General features: G+C 47.3%; 1 protein-coding gene and 1 pseudogene across 1 annotated transcript; one reads left to right on the forward strand and one right to left on the reverse strand.

The window, feature by feature from the left end:
- Positions 1 to 2,504: 2,504 nt before the first annotated feature.
- LOC136511049 (uncharacterized) lies at positions 2,505 to 2,810 on the reverse strand. The gene has a single exon (XM_066505282.1). It carries the CDS (start codon positions 2,808 to 2,810, stop codon positions 2,505 to 2,507), a length of 306 nt encoding a protein of 101 aa, XP_066361379.1.
- A 7,842-nt stretch (positions 2,811 to 10,652) lies between these two features.
- LOC136511050 (G-type lectin S-receptor-like serine/threonine-protein kinase At2g19130) lies at positions 10,653 to 13,072 on the forward strand (annotated as a pseudogene).
- The last annotated feature ends 2,156 nt before the right edge of the window (positions 13,073 to 15,228 follow it).

Below are 15,228 nucleotides of genomic sequence, written 5' to 3' on the forward strand. Positions count from 1 at the left end.
GACTGCTACAAGTAGGTGAGTGAAGCCGCTCGGGCCCTTTTTGAGGGGTCCTACCATGTCGAGGCCCTAGACTGCGAATGGCTAGGTGATGGGGATGGTTTGAAGCTCCTATGCTGGCAAATAAGTTTGCCGAGCATAGAATTGGCATCCCTCACACCTGCGGATGACCTCCTCTGCATCTTGTAGTGCTGTGGGCGAGTAAAAACCTTAGCGAAAGGCTTTTTTGACCAGCGACCTCAGGCCTGTGTGATGTCCGCAGATCCTAGCATGGACCTCAAGGAGGAGCTACTTCCCCTAGTTGGTGGGGATGCACTTCATGAGCACCCCCGATGGACTCCGTTTGTAGAGTTCGTCACCAAGCGCGACGAAGGTCTTGGCGTGTCGAGCGATCCATTGGGCTTTAGTCCTTTCTAGTGGGAGAACCTCCTCGAGGAGGTAGGGAAGTAGCGGCGCTTGCCAATCGGTTTGATCGAGTGTCAATACGGCGGCGTCAGTGGGTGACGTCGTCATAGAGGCACTGGGGTCGGAGCCCCCAAGTGCCGGCTTGGCGTCGGGGTCAGAGCCCCCGGGCGCCAGCTTGGTGTCGGGGTGTGTCTAGATTGGACCTTCTAGGACACTAGCGGACGGCTCATGGAGATCGTTGATGAAGATCCTGCTCAAAGACGGATCTCGCCTGGCGGCCAATTTTGCAAGAAAATCAGCGGCATCATTGTCCTTTCGAGGGATGTGATGCAGCTCGATCCCCTAGAATTTGTCCTCTTGGTAGTATGCTACCATGAGGGGGCTTTTGTAGGAGGACTCCTTCATGACCTGGTCAACAACCAACTCTGAGTCGTTGCGGACGTAGAGTCGCGTTGCGCCGAGCTCGATGGCAATACATAGCCCGTTGATGAGGGCCTCATATTCTATGGCGTTGTTTGAGGCTGAGAAATGGAGGCGGATGGCATAGCGGAGCCTACTCCCGTCCAGGGAGATCAGAACCACTCCAGCCCCTGAGCCAGGCACCATTACGGATCCGTCAAAGTACATTGTCCAGTACTCATGGGTGATGTTCGGGGTCGGTAGTTGCACCTCCATCCATTCGGTGACAAAATCCACGAGAGCCTAAGATTTAATAGCGGTACGGGGGATATACCTGATGTTGTGGCCCATGAGTTCGAGTGCCCACTTGGAGATCCATCCCACAGCGTCACGGTTGCGGATGATGTCCCCGAGTGGGTACGAAGCGACGACCGCAACTTCGTGGTCGGTGAAGTAGTGCAGGAGCTTCCGGGTCACCATCAGTATGGCATATAGGAGTTTCTGCACCTAGGGGTACTGGACCTTGGGGTCGGTGAGTACCTCCCCGATGAAGTATATGGGCCGTTGGACCTTAAGGTGGTGTCCTGGTTTGTCCCTTTTGATGACCAGGGTGACGCTTACCACATGGTTGCTGGCCGCAACGTAGAGGAGGAGGGGTTCTCCCCATTTGGGAAGCATGAGGATTGGGGCCGACGTTAGGGATGCTTTGAGGCTTTCCAGAGCCTGCTGAGCTTCCTCAGTCCAGACAAAGGCATCTGTCTTTTTGAGGAGCTTGTAGAGTGGCATCCCCCATTCGCCGAGCCGAGAGATGAACCAGCTCAGGGCGGCCAGACAGCCGGTGAGCCTTTGCACGCCCTTGACGTTGCATATGGGGCCCATGTTGGAAATGGTCATGATCTTTTTAGGGTTGGCCTCGATGCCGCACTCGGACATAATGTATCCTAGCAGCTTCCCCTTTGGAACCTCGAAAACACATTTCTCGGGATTCAATCTGATGTTGAACTTTGGAGGTTCATGAACGTTGAGGCCAAGTTTGCGATTAGGTCGTAGGCTTGAGCTGTTTTGACCACTATGTCATCAACATAGACGACGATTGTTGGTTTCAGCCACTCGGCTTGATCAGGCTCATCGAGCGGGTCGATTTGGTTGGTGAAGCATTGCTGCATGCACCTTTGGTAGGTGGCGCCAGGGTTCTTCAGACCGAAGGGCATGGTTACGTAGCAGTACGAACCATATGGGGTGATGAACGAGGTCACGAGCTGATCGGACTCTTTCATCATGATCTGGTGATAGCCTGAGTAGGCATCCAGAAAGGAGAGGATCTCGCAACCTAAGGTGGAGTCGACTATCTGGTCTATGTGTGGGAAAGGAAAATGATCCTTTGGACATGCCTTGTTTAGGCCAGTATAATCAACGCACATTCTCCATTTCCCGGTCTTCTTTTTAACAAGAGCGGGATTGGCAAGCCATTCAGAGTGGAATACCTCTCTGATGAATCCAGCTGCTAGGAGTTTGGCGATCTCTTTGCCTATGGCCCTGCCCCTCTCATCATCGAAGCCGCGCAGGTGCTGCTTAGTGGGCTTTGAGCCTGGAATGAGGCATAGTGCATGCTCGGCGATGTCCCGTGGTATGCCTAGCATGTCAGATGGCTTCCATGCGAAGACATCACGATTGGCATGTAGGAAGTCGATGAGCTCGCATTCCTATTTGGCCGAGAGCTGGGTCCCGATCCGCACCATCTTAGTTGGGTCGGTGGGATCGATTCCCACAGCCTTGGTTTCCTCGAGCGGGCGGAAGGCCATCGAGGAGGTTGGTTTGTTGCAGTCTGGGACTGCTAGGGTCGACAACTCCCTGAGCCGCATGAGCTTGGATGAGTTGATGACCGTGGTGGCGAGCTCAAAATGCTCGTGGTCACATGTGAAGGCATACGAGAAGGCTCTGCTCATGGTGATGACGCCGTTCGGTCTTGGCATCTTTAGCTTGAGGTAGGTGTAGTTGGGGATTGCCATGAATTTGGCGTAGCTTGGCCGCCCCAAGATGGCGTGGTAGGACCCTGGGGAGTCCACCACTTCGAAGGTGAGGACCTCTAAGCAGAAGTTGGCTCGATTGCCAAATGTGACGGGCAGGTCAATCTGCCCGAGTGGGTAAGCCTACGCTCCTAGGATCAGCCCGTGGAAGGGAGAGCCCGCTATGCGGAGTTCCAACCAGGGGATGCGCATGGCGTCTACGGTGTCAATGTAGAGGATGTTGAGGACACTGCCTCTGTCAATCAACACCTTTGTGAGGTGCTTCCTGTGGACGATGGGGTCGACGACGAGCGGGTAGCATCCCAGTCTCACGACGTGGGAGGGATGGTCTTTTTGATCGAAGGTGATCGAAGATTTCGACCAGCTGAGGAAGGAGAGGACGGCCGTCTCAGCGGTGCATGCCTCCCTATAGCGCACCTTGTGCTGGCATTTGGACTAGATGGTGTCAGAGCCACCAAAAATCATGATGCATTCCTCAAGGTCGGGGAAGCTATCTCCGTCGTTGCCCGTTGTGCCCCCTTTCTTGGCTACCGCCTCTTAGCCGTCTCCCTCTTTCAGCACGCTAGCCTATCAGAGGAAATATTTGAGGAGCTCATAGTCTTTGTAGAGGTGTTTGATAGGATAGGCATGGTTGGTGCATGTGCTATCCATGAGCTTGTTGAAGTGGTCGGGTAGGCCTTGTTGGGGTTGCTTGCCCGTGCGATCAGCTACGGCGACCAACACGGTGTTGTCCAATCGGTGCCGATCCTTTTTGTTCTTCTTGCCCCTCTGCGTGGAGGGGCCCTCATCTTAGTCCACGCGCTTGGCCTTGCCTTTGTCCTAGCCTTCATTGAAGACCGCTCCGACCGCCTCCTTGCTGGAGGCATGGTTAGTGGCGACATCGAGCAGGTCACGGGTGGTATGGGGCTTCAGGTAGCCAAGTTTGTGGATCAGGGACTCACAGGTCGTCCCGAAGAGGAATGCGCTAGTGACGTCAGTGTTGACGACATCAGGGAGGGAGTTGTATTGTTGGGAGAACCTGTAGATGTAATCTCGCAGGGACTCGCTAGGCTCCTACTGGTAGCTCTTGAGGTCCCAGGAGTTACCAGGGTGGACATACGTCCAGATGAGGACATGACCTCCATATATATGACCATGCTTGGAGAACCATATGGAGACCAAGGAGATCAGCGAGGGTGTCCTAACTGAGAAGGAGGCCCGAAGCTCATCCGGTTCGAGTCCCCAAGGTGGAGACCCAAATCAAGTTCGAGTCCGGCTCGGGCTCCAGGACCAGTCTGCCTTAAACTAGTCACCCAGGACGCATCCGGACTCCATTTTCGACGATCCACATATGGTTGGAAAGCTAATTTGCTATGGAATCAAATACAAGTGGTTTCACATTAAAATACATTCGAAATCAACGGAAATTGTTGAAACAATCAGTGTCCAGAATCTGCCAGGGTGCTGCGACACCGTCTTTTGGTCCGTTGGACCGTGTATCGTGTTTGGGCCCATTAAGGGGCGCGTAAGGGGGGTGATGCCCAAGACTATAAATAGTAGCCATCACCCTCTTTAGGGTTTGAGTTTTGTTTAGTTCTTGATTTCCTCATGAAATGGACGTCGTTTTGCTGCAACTGTCGCCGCCAAGGCCGCTTGCTGTGAACCAGGGCCCCAGTTCTTGATCTTGTTCGCCTATGGCGATTAGTCCTTTCGAATAAAGACTTGAACTCCTTGTCGTTATCATAAGCCTCATATTTATTTGCAATTTCAGATTGTGTTCATCCCGTTCTTGCTTGTGTTCTCGATTCGCTTGCAGAAAAGCCTTCTCGGCGAGGTCAATCGCGTTCGCGTGGTTGATAACCAACGGAGCAGTAGTGTAATGGTTGTGGGGGTTTGAATCAGTCTTGGTTCGAAGCCTAGATCGTGAACGTTGAGTCTCCACCAATCGACGCTATCATACCTTTCAGAAGATCGGACCTAGTCTATATTAAGTGGTATCAGAGCACTTGTTGCCCGTTAGGTATAACTTTGTTTTCCCCTTTAGATTGTTACTATTTTTGCATTACCTATAGTCCACAAAAAGCCAAAAAAATATACACCGTCACATATTTTTTGTCCTATAGCCTCATTGTGTCATGCAATTTCGTCTCCATTTCGCGTTGTTGAGTTTGTGCCCTAGGTCAAGTTCTGGTTGCTGGTTTTAGATCGTTTTTTAGTCCAGTTTGTGTTTTCCTCTTTGTTTTTCATCATAATCTGTGAACATCTCCAAGTCTTGTTGAGTTTCCTTTGTATCCATCAAACCCTAGTCCATGCCATCTAATTTCCTACACTTGTCTTCACTGTTTCCATCAAATCCTTGCTGCCATGACTAATTTTACGCGTATTGTTCCCATTTTGTCCTCTAATTCGGAGTGCGTACATAAAACTGGTCTAGTTTTCGCTTACGAACTCGGATTTCGATGTTCCATATATCAAAATCGATCAGAATTTTTTTTGGATCCGTCCATCCCCGCATTGTTAGGGTTGGAGATTTTTATTTTGGTCAAAAAGTGGTCACAAGATCCTCTTTTCGTGGTCACAAGGTTTTTGTCGATTTCGAGCACGTCTTCTGAAAATTTCACAGGCCACATCTTTCACTTGTTTAAGCTCATATTTTTTGTGGTTATTTCTTTTGTGCTCCTAAGTGAAAAAAATATCAAAAAAATAAAAATAAAAAGTCAAAATTTCTCAAAAAAAACAACGATAGCCAAAAAATAGAAAAAAGAGAAGCAAAAGAGGAACAATATCTAGAGGAGCACATAGAGAGCGCCATCTAAGCTGTGTTTGCGTGTGCTGATTTCTACCTTGTTCCTAATCATATTCTTGCTGTTCACATCACTTAATACATCTGGTACTTGGAACGTGAGTAGGCCAGCAACTAAGTATTTGGGATACTTATTCAACTTTTCCATTTAGTTGCGAATTTTGCTATTCCTTGCTACTATATTGTGCATTTCCAAGCTCTACTTTCTTCTAACCAAGTACAGGTTCACCTTGCAACTGTTACACTCAAGCTACAACGGTATCACAGTCACCGACCGATTGCACCGCCTGTTGCTTTAGTAAGAACACTTGTAAGACCGTGGTAAGACGCTTGAGAGTGTGTGACTTTACTCCTTGACCACATCCTATAGTAGTTCATAGGAAAATACATACTTGTGTGTTTTCTTGTTTGATTCTAACAATGACAGGTTTTTCATATCCACCGACTTATGATGGTATAGGTGCTGATGAGTACATGGAATGGGAAAGTGCCATAGATAACATATTTGCTACTCGCTTTATGTGTCCAAGGAGGAAGGTAAAAAATGCATCTAGTGTTTTGCGATATTCTGCTTTATCTTGGTGGGAGTCTTTAGATCCTTCTGATAAACCTCAAACTTAGAATGATATGAAAGATCTTATGAGAGAAAATTTTGTTAATCCATCTCTTGTAATTAATTTAAATGATGAGGTGCATCAACTAGATCAATCTCTTGTTATTCCTCCTGCTATGCCTAACCTTTTGCAGGACAATGTACAAAAGAGTGAGGATGATGTGACAGAAAATGAGATGCTCACAGTCTCATGTGACAATTCAGAACCATCAACTATTACTCCTGTTGAACATGAGAGCAAAGGTAAAGCCCACGATGCTAAACTCACGAAAGGTGAGAGTTCTCTTGATGTGCTGAATTTTTCCACCAATCATGCTATGATAGAGCAAATTTTAGTGGAGCCTTCGCTTGATTTACCTTTGTCACAAGATGATTTGATTGATGTTTTTTGTGATGAAGATGACTTGCATGATGATATTTATGTTATACCCATGCAATCATTGAAGAATGATCATGCTATATGTGTGCTGAAATCGAGCACTTGTGCTGAAAATAGACTTGTTATTCATAATGCTAGTGAAATTGACGAGCCGAAATTGTTGTCTTCTTTAAATACTTTGGGTTACATTGAATTTGATGTTCCGTGTAATCTTAGTTTTTTAGAGGAGAAACTTTATGCATATGCTGATTTACCATGGTTCTCTAGACATACATATCATGTTTTTGGTAAATATAACAACCAAGGGCAATATTTGATACAACGAGTTTATATTTGTACAAATCTGAATTCTCCCTTTGTTGTGAAAAGTAATGATCAACTAGAGGATAGTAAAATCAACACTGTTGTTATGCCATATTCCTCTAGTTTTGCTTTTCGAACACAAGTGGAATCCAAAGAAAGGGAGCATATGTTTCTTGTTAGTACTAATCTTTTGCAGGATAGTATTAGCAAAGATTGTGTCTAGAATCTGCCAGGGTGCTGCGACACCGTCTTTTGGTCCATTGGACCGTATATCGTGTTTGGGCCCATTAAGGGGCGCGTCCAGGGGGAGTGACGCCCAAGACTATATAAATAGTAGTCATCGCTCTCCTTAGGGTTTGGATTTTGTTTAGTTCTTGATTTCCTCATGAAACAGACGTCGTTTTGCTGTAACTATCGCCGCCAAGGCCGCTTGCTGTGAACCAGGGCCCCAGTTCTTGATCTTGTTCACCTGTGGCGATTAGTTCTTTCGAATAAAGACTTGAAATCCTTCTCATTATCATAAGCCTCATATTTATTTGCAATTTTAGATTGCGTTCATCCTGTTCTTGCTTGTGTTCTCGATTCGCTTGCAGGAAAGCCTTCTCGGCGAGGTCAATCGCATTCGCGTGGTTGATAACCAATGGAGCAGTGGTGTAACGGTTGCGGGGGTCCAAATTAGTCTTGGTTTGAAGCCTAGATCATGAACGTCGAGTCTCCACCAATTGATGCTATCATACCATTTGGAAGATCGGGCCTAGTCTACCTCACGTCCCCTGGAAATTTCTGACGAATACCCTCTTGAGGTCCGCCCAATCACGGATGCTATCGTGCGGGAGGAATTCGAGCCACGCCTGAACATGTTCCCCCATGCAGATGGAGAGATATTGAATGATGAAAAGGTCATCATCCACCCCTCTGGCTCGGTAGGCGAGCCAAACATCTTTGAGCCAAATGCCGGGGTTCGTCTCCCCGGTGTACTTGGCGATGTTGGTGGGCGGTCGGAAGCTCTGTGGGAACGACGCTCTCCGGATATGCCGGCCAAAGGCCCGTGGTCTCCAATTGTCTGGCCGGTGACCATGCTTGGGGCGTGTTTCACCGCTCCCCTATATGGTTTGGCTGGGATCCATGTCGCCTGTCCTCATTGCCGCCCGGTGGATGTCATCATCATGCCGAGCCTGATGCCAGTTGCTGATGACGCTATGAGCGTCTTGGTGCGGACTGGGCTATTCGCGTACCAGCGGTTGGTGTAGAGCAGGCGCCAGGTCAGACCGCGGCGCGCCCGCTGCCTCCCGAGCCACGCTTGACGGCTATAGCGGTGAGCAGATGGAGCGATCCGTCTGGTGCGTCCCCACTCCCCCAGTGGAGAGAGAGGGCACGTGTTGGAGTCACGATGCGGAGCTTTCCGCCCATTGAACGGTGGTGGCTTCTACCAGCGCTCGGAGGTTCCGATAGACCACCCGCTCCTAGGTGTCGACAGGCTTGGGGACGCCATGCAGAAGCATTGCCGCAGCGGCGATGTTCTGGCTAGCCCGAGCAAACTGTGGGGGGTCGTTCCCCTTGTTCATGATGTCGCGCTGGATCTAGCGGGCGCGACCCCGGGCGCTGCCCACCAGGTCATGCGCATGGGGCGCAACGTGCTGTACCGAGCGCGTCGGCGTAGGCGGCGGCTGGTTCTACCACTGTTGTCGTAGCTCCTCAGCGTGCCCTTGTGCGAGCGTGAGGGCCCCCGCACACAGGTCCAGAGGGGTGTGAGTTTGTGCAGACTCCACAACCACCAGTGGCCATCCTAGAGCATCCGCCATAGCACACTTCTAGGATGGATGGTGGCTAGGAGCCACGTCGCCAATGCTAGAGCCATCGCTCTCGACCTTGTTATCCAGGAGTTCATGGAAGGTGGCGGGAGCATAGCTCACCATTCCCACGAATTCGGATGTGAGAGGGGTGGCGCCAGCATCCCTCGGAGCCCCTGAGCGAATGCGTCCGTGGGGGACGTGAGGCCACAGGGGAACTGTTCGTATGGTGTTTATGGTACGGACAATACGGTCCCTCCGGATAATCAACATGAGATAGTAAATAGAGAGTAAATAATAGTATGTACATTACTCATAATAGGGTTTGAGCAGAGAGTTTGCTCAGAATGAAGCGTAGGTGCCTCGTCGTTGAAGTTGTCGTGCGTCCCGGAGCCGATGAAGGGGGCCCCTCCGACGGGCGCTGGAAAAAGTGCCTCCTTGCGGGAGGTGTAGTATGCCGAGCCGGTCGGCGACGAAGTCCAGGCTTCCAAAGAGGAAGCCCTAGGATGGCTCAAAGATGGGTGGGACCCGCATCCCAACAGGTGGGAGTGCGAGAAACTCCAGTGAGCCGAAGTGAGTCGTATCGCTTGAGCCCACCACGGCGAAGGTGGCGGAAAAGTGGGCCATCCGATGAACAAAAAGTGTTGAACGTATAACGTCTTCCCCACGGACGGCGCCAACTGTTAGTGCAGAAAGTGACCAACACATAAATATTTGTAGTTTTGCCGTACGTTGTGATCAGAGGTGGCCTAGCACTCAATGACACAAGGTTTATACTAGTTCAGGCAACGTGCCCTATGTCCAGTTTGAGTCAGTCGTTGACTTTATTCCTGAGCCCAGGTGCTCGAAGTTTGCAGTGGGGTTACAAACGAGAAGGAGAAAGATGGAGGGTATAAAAGGTCTGATCGGACTCTGGTCAGAGGGACCGAGAGTGACGGAAGCTCCGCTATGTGCTAAGTGTTCGATCGTGTGCTCGAGGTTTGAACCTGGTGGTTCTGTTGTTGTGTACTAGTAAACTGATCGATCTGAATCAACTTATCTATTGGGAGAGAGCACATCCCCTTTTATAGATGAAGGGGATGGCCTTACAAGTGAGAGGGAGAGAGTACGTATGCTACTAAGTCTTGTTGCCCATGCCGGTGGGTACAGGATGATGGTAGGCGCCCACAATACTGTTGAATGTCAGATGCACGTGGGAGGTTGTGTTGTCTTCTTCTTGTATGGCAGACGTCGGCGCCTGCCACACTGTTGATACCCGAAGGCATGCAAGGGGTTTTACCATGTTCGCCTGGTACGGTAAATGCCGGCGCCCACAACATTGTCGATGCCTAGAGGCATGTGGGAGGAGCCTTACCGTATTTGTCTGGTATGGGAGTTAATGGTGCCCACAACACTGTAGGAAAAATGTCGACGCCTACAACACTGCTTGAGTTCTGTCGTGCCAGGTGGGCCGTAGGGTACTACCTAGCAGGTGCACAGGGTATGGTCCTTGGTATTACGGTTTGACTTGTGCACCCTGCCTTACTTTCTCCATCCATTTCCTGGTCCTTACCGAGCGGGTGTCCCCGGTCAGTTGGCCCCAGTCGGCACTGACTGCGCCAGTTGGAAAGGAGCTTGTAAGCAGGGGTTCGGCGTATCCCCAGTGGGAGACACGGGTCGGAGTCAGAAGCGGTGTTTGGCCAGGCCTTCTGGTCAGAGAGTTCATCCGGAGGTGGGCTGGAGACCGAAGCGAGTGCTCCGATCGGAGAGGTGGGCCGGAGTCGGAAGTGAGTGCCGTTCTTCCTCAGCCAGGCCTTTCGATTGGAGATTGGATCTCCCTTCTGGCCTATCATTTAGGTACTTGGGCCTAACCAACTACCTACGGCAAAGCGTGGGATACTTACTAGTATATTACTATGGTTCTAGTACTACTCAGTATTCACTACCTCCATCTCCCTTTGTTTTTTCTCTGTCAGTCATGCATTCTGCCTTCTTCCTTCTTGTGTACCTCCTCTACTCTGTGCATGCTCCTACCTGTTCTACAACAACAGATTCCATTTTAGCCGGTGAAGCGCTCATTGGGGGCGCCAAGCTTGTCTCCAGCAATGGTAGGTATGCGCTTGGCTTCTTCCATCCAGGAAGTAAATCCTCTATTCGGCACGCTCCCAAGCACTGGTACCTAGGAATATGGTTCGACAAAGTCTCCCAGTTAACTCCAATATGGGTAGCAAATAGGGAGAGCCCAGTTATAGGTCATCACAGAATGACAAAGCTCGCTATCTTTGAGGACGACAACCTTGCCATCTTCAACCAAGCCACCAAATCGGTTGTTTGGTCGACCCATGCAAGTATAACAGTCAAGAACTCTACGGCCGTGCTCCTGGACAATGGAAACCTTGTCTTAAGGGACACAGCCAACCCCTCCAACATCTTATGGCAGAGCTTTGACTACCCTACAGATATCATGCCCCCTGGTGCAAAGTTTGGCATAAACAAGACCACCAGTCTGAACCGGCGTGTTGTTTCCAAGAGGAGCATGATTGACCCATCTCCCGGCCGCTATTGTCAGGAATTAGATCCTACTGGTGCTCCCCAATTTGTGTTCAAACTATGTAACACGTCCATAGTGTATTGGTCTACTGGGGAATGGAACGGCCAATACTTCAACGCAATGCCTGAAATGTCAGGGCGCACTCTGTTTGACTACAGGTTTATCAACAACGACAAAGCGGAGTACTTCCAATCCATATTGCTAGAGAAAGACTTAATATCTATTAGTATTTTGGACATATCTAGTCAGAACAAGACGCTCATATGGCTTGAGGACAAGCAAGAATGGACAACAATATACACCCAACCTAAAGATTTATGTGATATATATGCTACTTGTGGACCATTCACTATTTGCAACAACAATGCACCTTCTCCATGCGATTGCAAGAGGGGATTCTCAGTAAGGTCACTTGAGGACTAGGAGCAAGAGGATCATACCGGTGGTTGCACAAGAAATACACCATTGGATTGCAGCACCAGAAACCATAGTGGAGCTAAAACGACAGATAAGTTCTACCCATTGACTTATGCAACACTGACTACATAAGGTGACATTATTGGTTCTATTGGGAGCATAGAACAATGCGAACAAGCATGCCTGGATAACTACTCTTGCTCTGCATATGCCAATTCTAGTGGTGAAAGATGCTCCCTATGGTATGACGATTTGTTAAACATAAGAAGCTATACCAATGGAACCACCGATGATGGGGGAATTCTGTACCTTTGCATTGCTGCCAAAGATGCATATAATTGGAGAAATAGTAAGAGATCAAAAAGAAAGATCATTGGGGCTATCATCGCTGCAAGTGTTGTAGTTCTGAGCATGTTATCTGCTTTTTTCATGTGGATGACTTTGAGGGAATGATCTTTTCGCATATTGAATGATGTTCAAGGTGGAAATGGAATTATTGCTTTTAGGTACATTAATCTTCAAAATGCAACTAAAAATTTCTCTAAGAGAATAGGGAGTGGTGGTTTTGGATCTGTGTTCAAAGGGCTTTTAACTGACTCGACAGCTGTTGCAGTGAAGAGACTTGCTTGATGGTGTCCGACAAGGAGAGAAGCAATTTAGAGCTGAAGTGAGTTTCATAGGAATCATCCAACACATCAATTTGATCAAGCTAATTGGCTTCTGTTGTGAAAGGTATAGGAGGCTGCTTGTGTATGAGCACATGCCAAATTGCTCCCTTGATGCACATATTTTTGATAGCCATACAATGGTCCTAAATTGGAGTACCCGTCACCAGATTGCTCTTGGAGTAGCAAGAGGGTCGGCCTATTTGCATGAGAGTAGCAGGGATTGCATCATACACTGTGATATTAAGCCAGAGAACATACTTCTTGATGCATCATTCATACCTAAAATAGTAGACTTTGGGATGTCAAAATTTTTAGGAAGGGAATTCAGCAGGGTTATAACTACTATGAGAGGAACTGTAGGGTATCTCGCACTTGATTGGATCAATGGAGTGGCAATTACATCAAAAGTGGATGTCTATAGCTATGGGATGTTGCTGATTGACATTATATCAGGAAGGAGAAAGAGAAACACATGTAAAGAAAATAAAAAGTGATGATGTCCATGTTGCTTGTTTCCCAGTGGAGGTTGCAAGTAAACTCCTGAATGGAGATATTGGGAGTTTGTTGGATGTCCAGTTATCTGATCGTGCTAACTTGGATGAGGCTGAGAGAGTCTGCAAGGAGGCTTGCTGGTGTATCCAGGAAGAGGAGTCAGATCGGCCAACCATGGGTGAAGTAGTACAAATTCTTGATGGTTTGTTGGAAATTGATATACCACCAATGCCAAGATTTCTTCAAGCTATCATAGGAAGGTCACACTAGATATGCTCATAGAGCACCTAGTCCTTTATGAAGGCAAGGGTTACCTCATGTATGGTTAAAATAAGCTTTTGTGCTCGATGAAAAGCTTCTGAGGCTTTGTGTGATGTAGTAATATATGCAAAGCAAGACTCAGCAAGCAAATAATTTAAGTACAAGTTCAGCAGCGTTTACACTGTAATTGTGATGATGCATATACTTCTAGCTCGGACGAAGAGGCCAAGGAGGTAGGAATTCATAAAAGGTAATAAGAGTTCTTAATTTCACAGGAGCTTGGAGCCATGCTAACATTCCAACAAAGGCTAATGGAAACGAGATACAATGGTCAACATCTTTAGACATCAGAGCTGAAATTTGTCTATAAGAAGAACTAAAACCATAGATTCCATTGCAGTCGACAAATCTAACTATGGAACATGGAAGCAAAGTGAAGTTAGAAATCTTCTGCATTTTTGTTTACCTGTTATCTATGGCCTTAGTAGTCAGTAGTCAGTACACGACCAAGCCCCACCCCTCTGTCGTCTTCTTCCTGTTTCCTCGGCTGCAACCTCGGGGTTCGCTGGATGGGAGCGAAGCCTCCCGTCGGCAACAGCAATGTGCCAAACATACCTCTCTTATGCCGGCGCGGCGGCGCATCAGACGGCTCCGCTATTCGGCGGACATTCACCAGATTTTTGTATGGCGAACGATTGGACAGCTCCGACTGGATTTTATTTCAAGAAAAAAATTAGATCCATTTATTTACCCTTTTGGCATGCAGCATTCGGTCGGTTTCCGTCTGTTTGCACGCGGCCGGATGTGTGCTGGTCTCGAGCAGAACACTCTTTTTCTCTTTGGGCTACTGATGCCATATGACGTAACCCTAAAAAAATAAAACATTTATTTGAAAATGCTATAACTTCTGAACGGTGTATCAATTTTTAATTTCATCTGCAGCGGTGTGTTCTACGTGACGAGACGAATAAAACTAGATTCCGCTTACATATGTTTCAAAGAATTTTTTCTAGTAGCAATTTATGTATATTAACTTATAATATATAACTTATACATAAAAGTTATGAAACCTAACTTATATATAAAAGTTATGAAACAAAATGAACGAATTAACTTATAACTTGTGCTAAAAACTTGGAAACACAAAGAAATGAATTAACTTATAACTTATGCAAAAACTTGAAAACACAAAAGCTATGAAAACATAACTTATGTACTAAAGCTATAAAACACAACTTATGTTCATAAGTTATTCTATAATTTATGTAGGTAAGTTATTCTATACAACTTGTCAACGCTACCCAATAAGTTCTGATAAAAAGTTGTGCTAATAAGTTCTGCTCTACAAAATGTTATATTGTAAAAGTTGTGATATATAAGTTGTGACAATAAGTTATGCATAAAAGTTATATAACTTAGATATATAACTTAATGAATAATTCAGATGTAAAGTTAGACATATAAGTTATATTCAATAACTTAGATGTATAAAGATATATAACTTAATTAACGACTCAGATGTAAAGTTGGACTTATAAGTTATATTCAATAACTTAGATATATAAATTAACATCATAATGTATTAGTAGAAATATGAAACTGTGTACGAAATAACTTATATAAAAAATAAAAAGGTAGAAGAAAAAGTAAAAAATAAAAAGGAGAAAGATAGACGCATCTACAGTTACATGCTAGCGCGTGTCCGACTCGAAACGTGCCAACTCTACGTAACTGAACCAGGCAAGGGAAAACCGTAGACCGGAAAGCCTACATATGGCTGACGCACGTAGGATCGTTCGCCAGACCGGGAACGAATGAACGTTCGTGAAAATGGAATTGGACGCATCGGACCGGCAGATGCTACTCAGCCTTCAGCGCATGCACTGGCATGGCTACCCGCCTCCGCGTCCACGCCGGCATGGCGCGCTAATCGGCTAATGGCGGCGCAGCTCGCCCGCTGTGCGCCAGCCGGCTGGGTTCGTCGACGGCAAACCAAACAAGTTAGACATGGCAAACGGACGGCCAGCGATTTGTGGGGATTTTTTTTGACAAAATTAAGGTATAGTGAGCGTCACACCTCAGCCATACCAGAAGGTCCGCCCTATGACAAGAACATGCTAAAAACGATCTAACATGAACTTAAGATTAGTCTAGGGATTAGAACA

This window comes from Miscanthus floridulus, chromosome 16, assembly GCF_019320115.1.
Source record: "Miscanthus floridulus cultivar M001 chromosome 16, ASM1932011v1, whole genome shotgun sequence".
Taxonomy (NCBI): Eukaryota; Viridiplantae; Streptophyta; class Magnoliopsida; order Poales; family Poaceae; genus Miscanthus; species Miscanthus floridulus.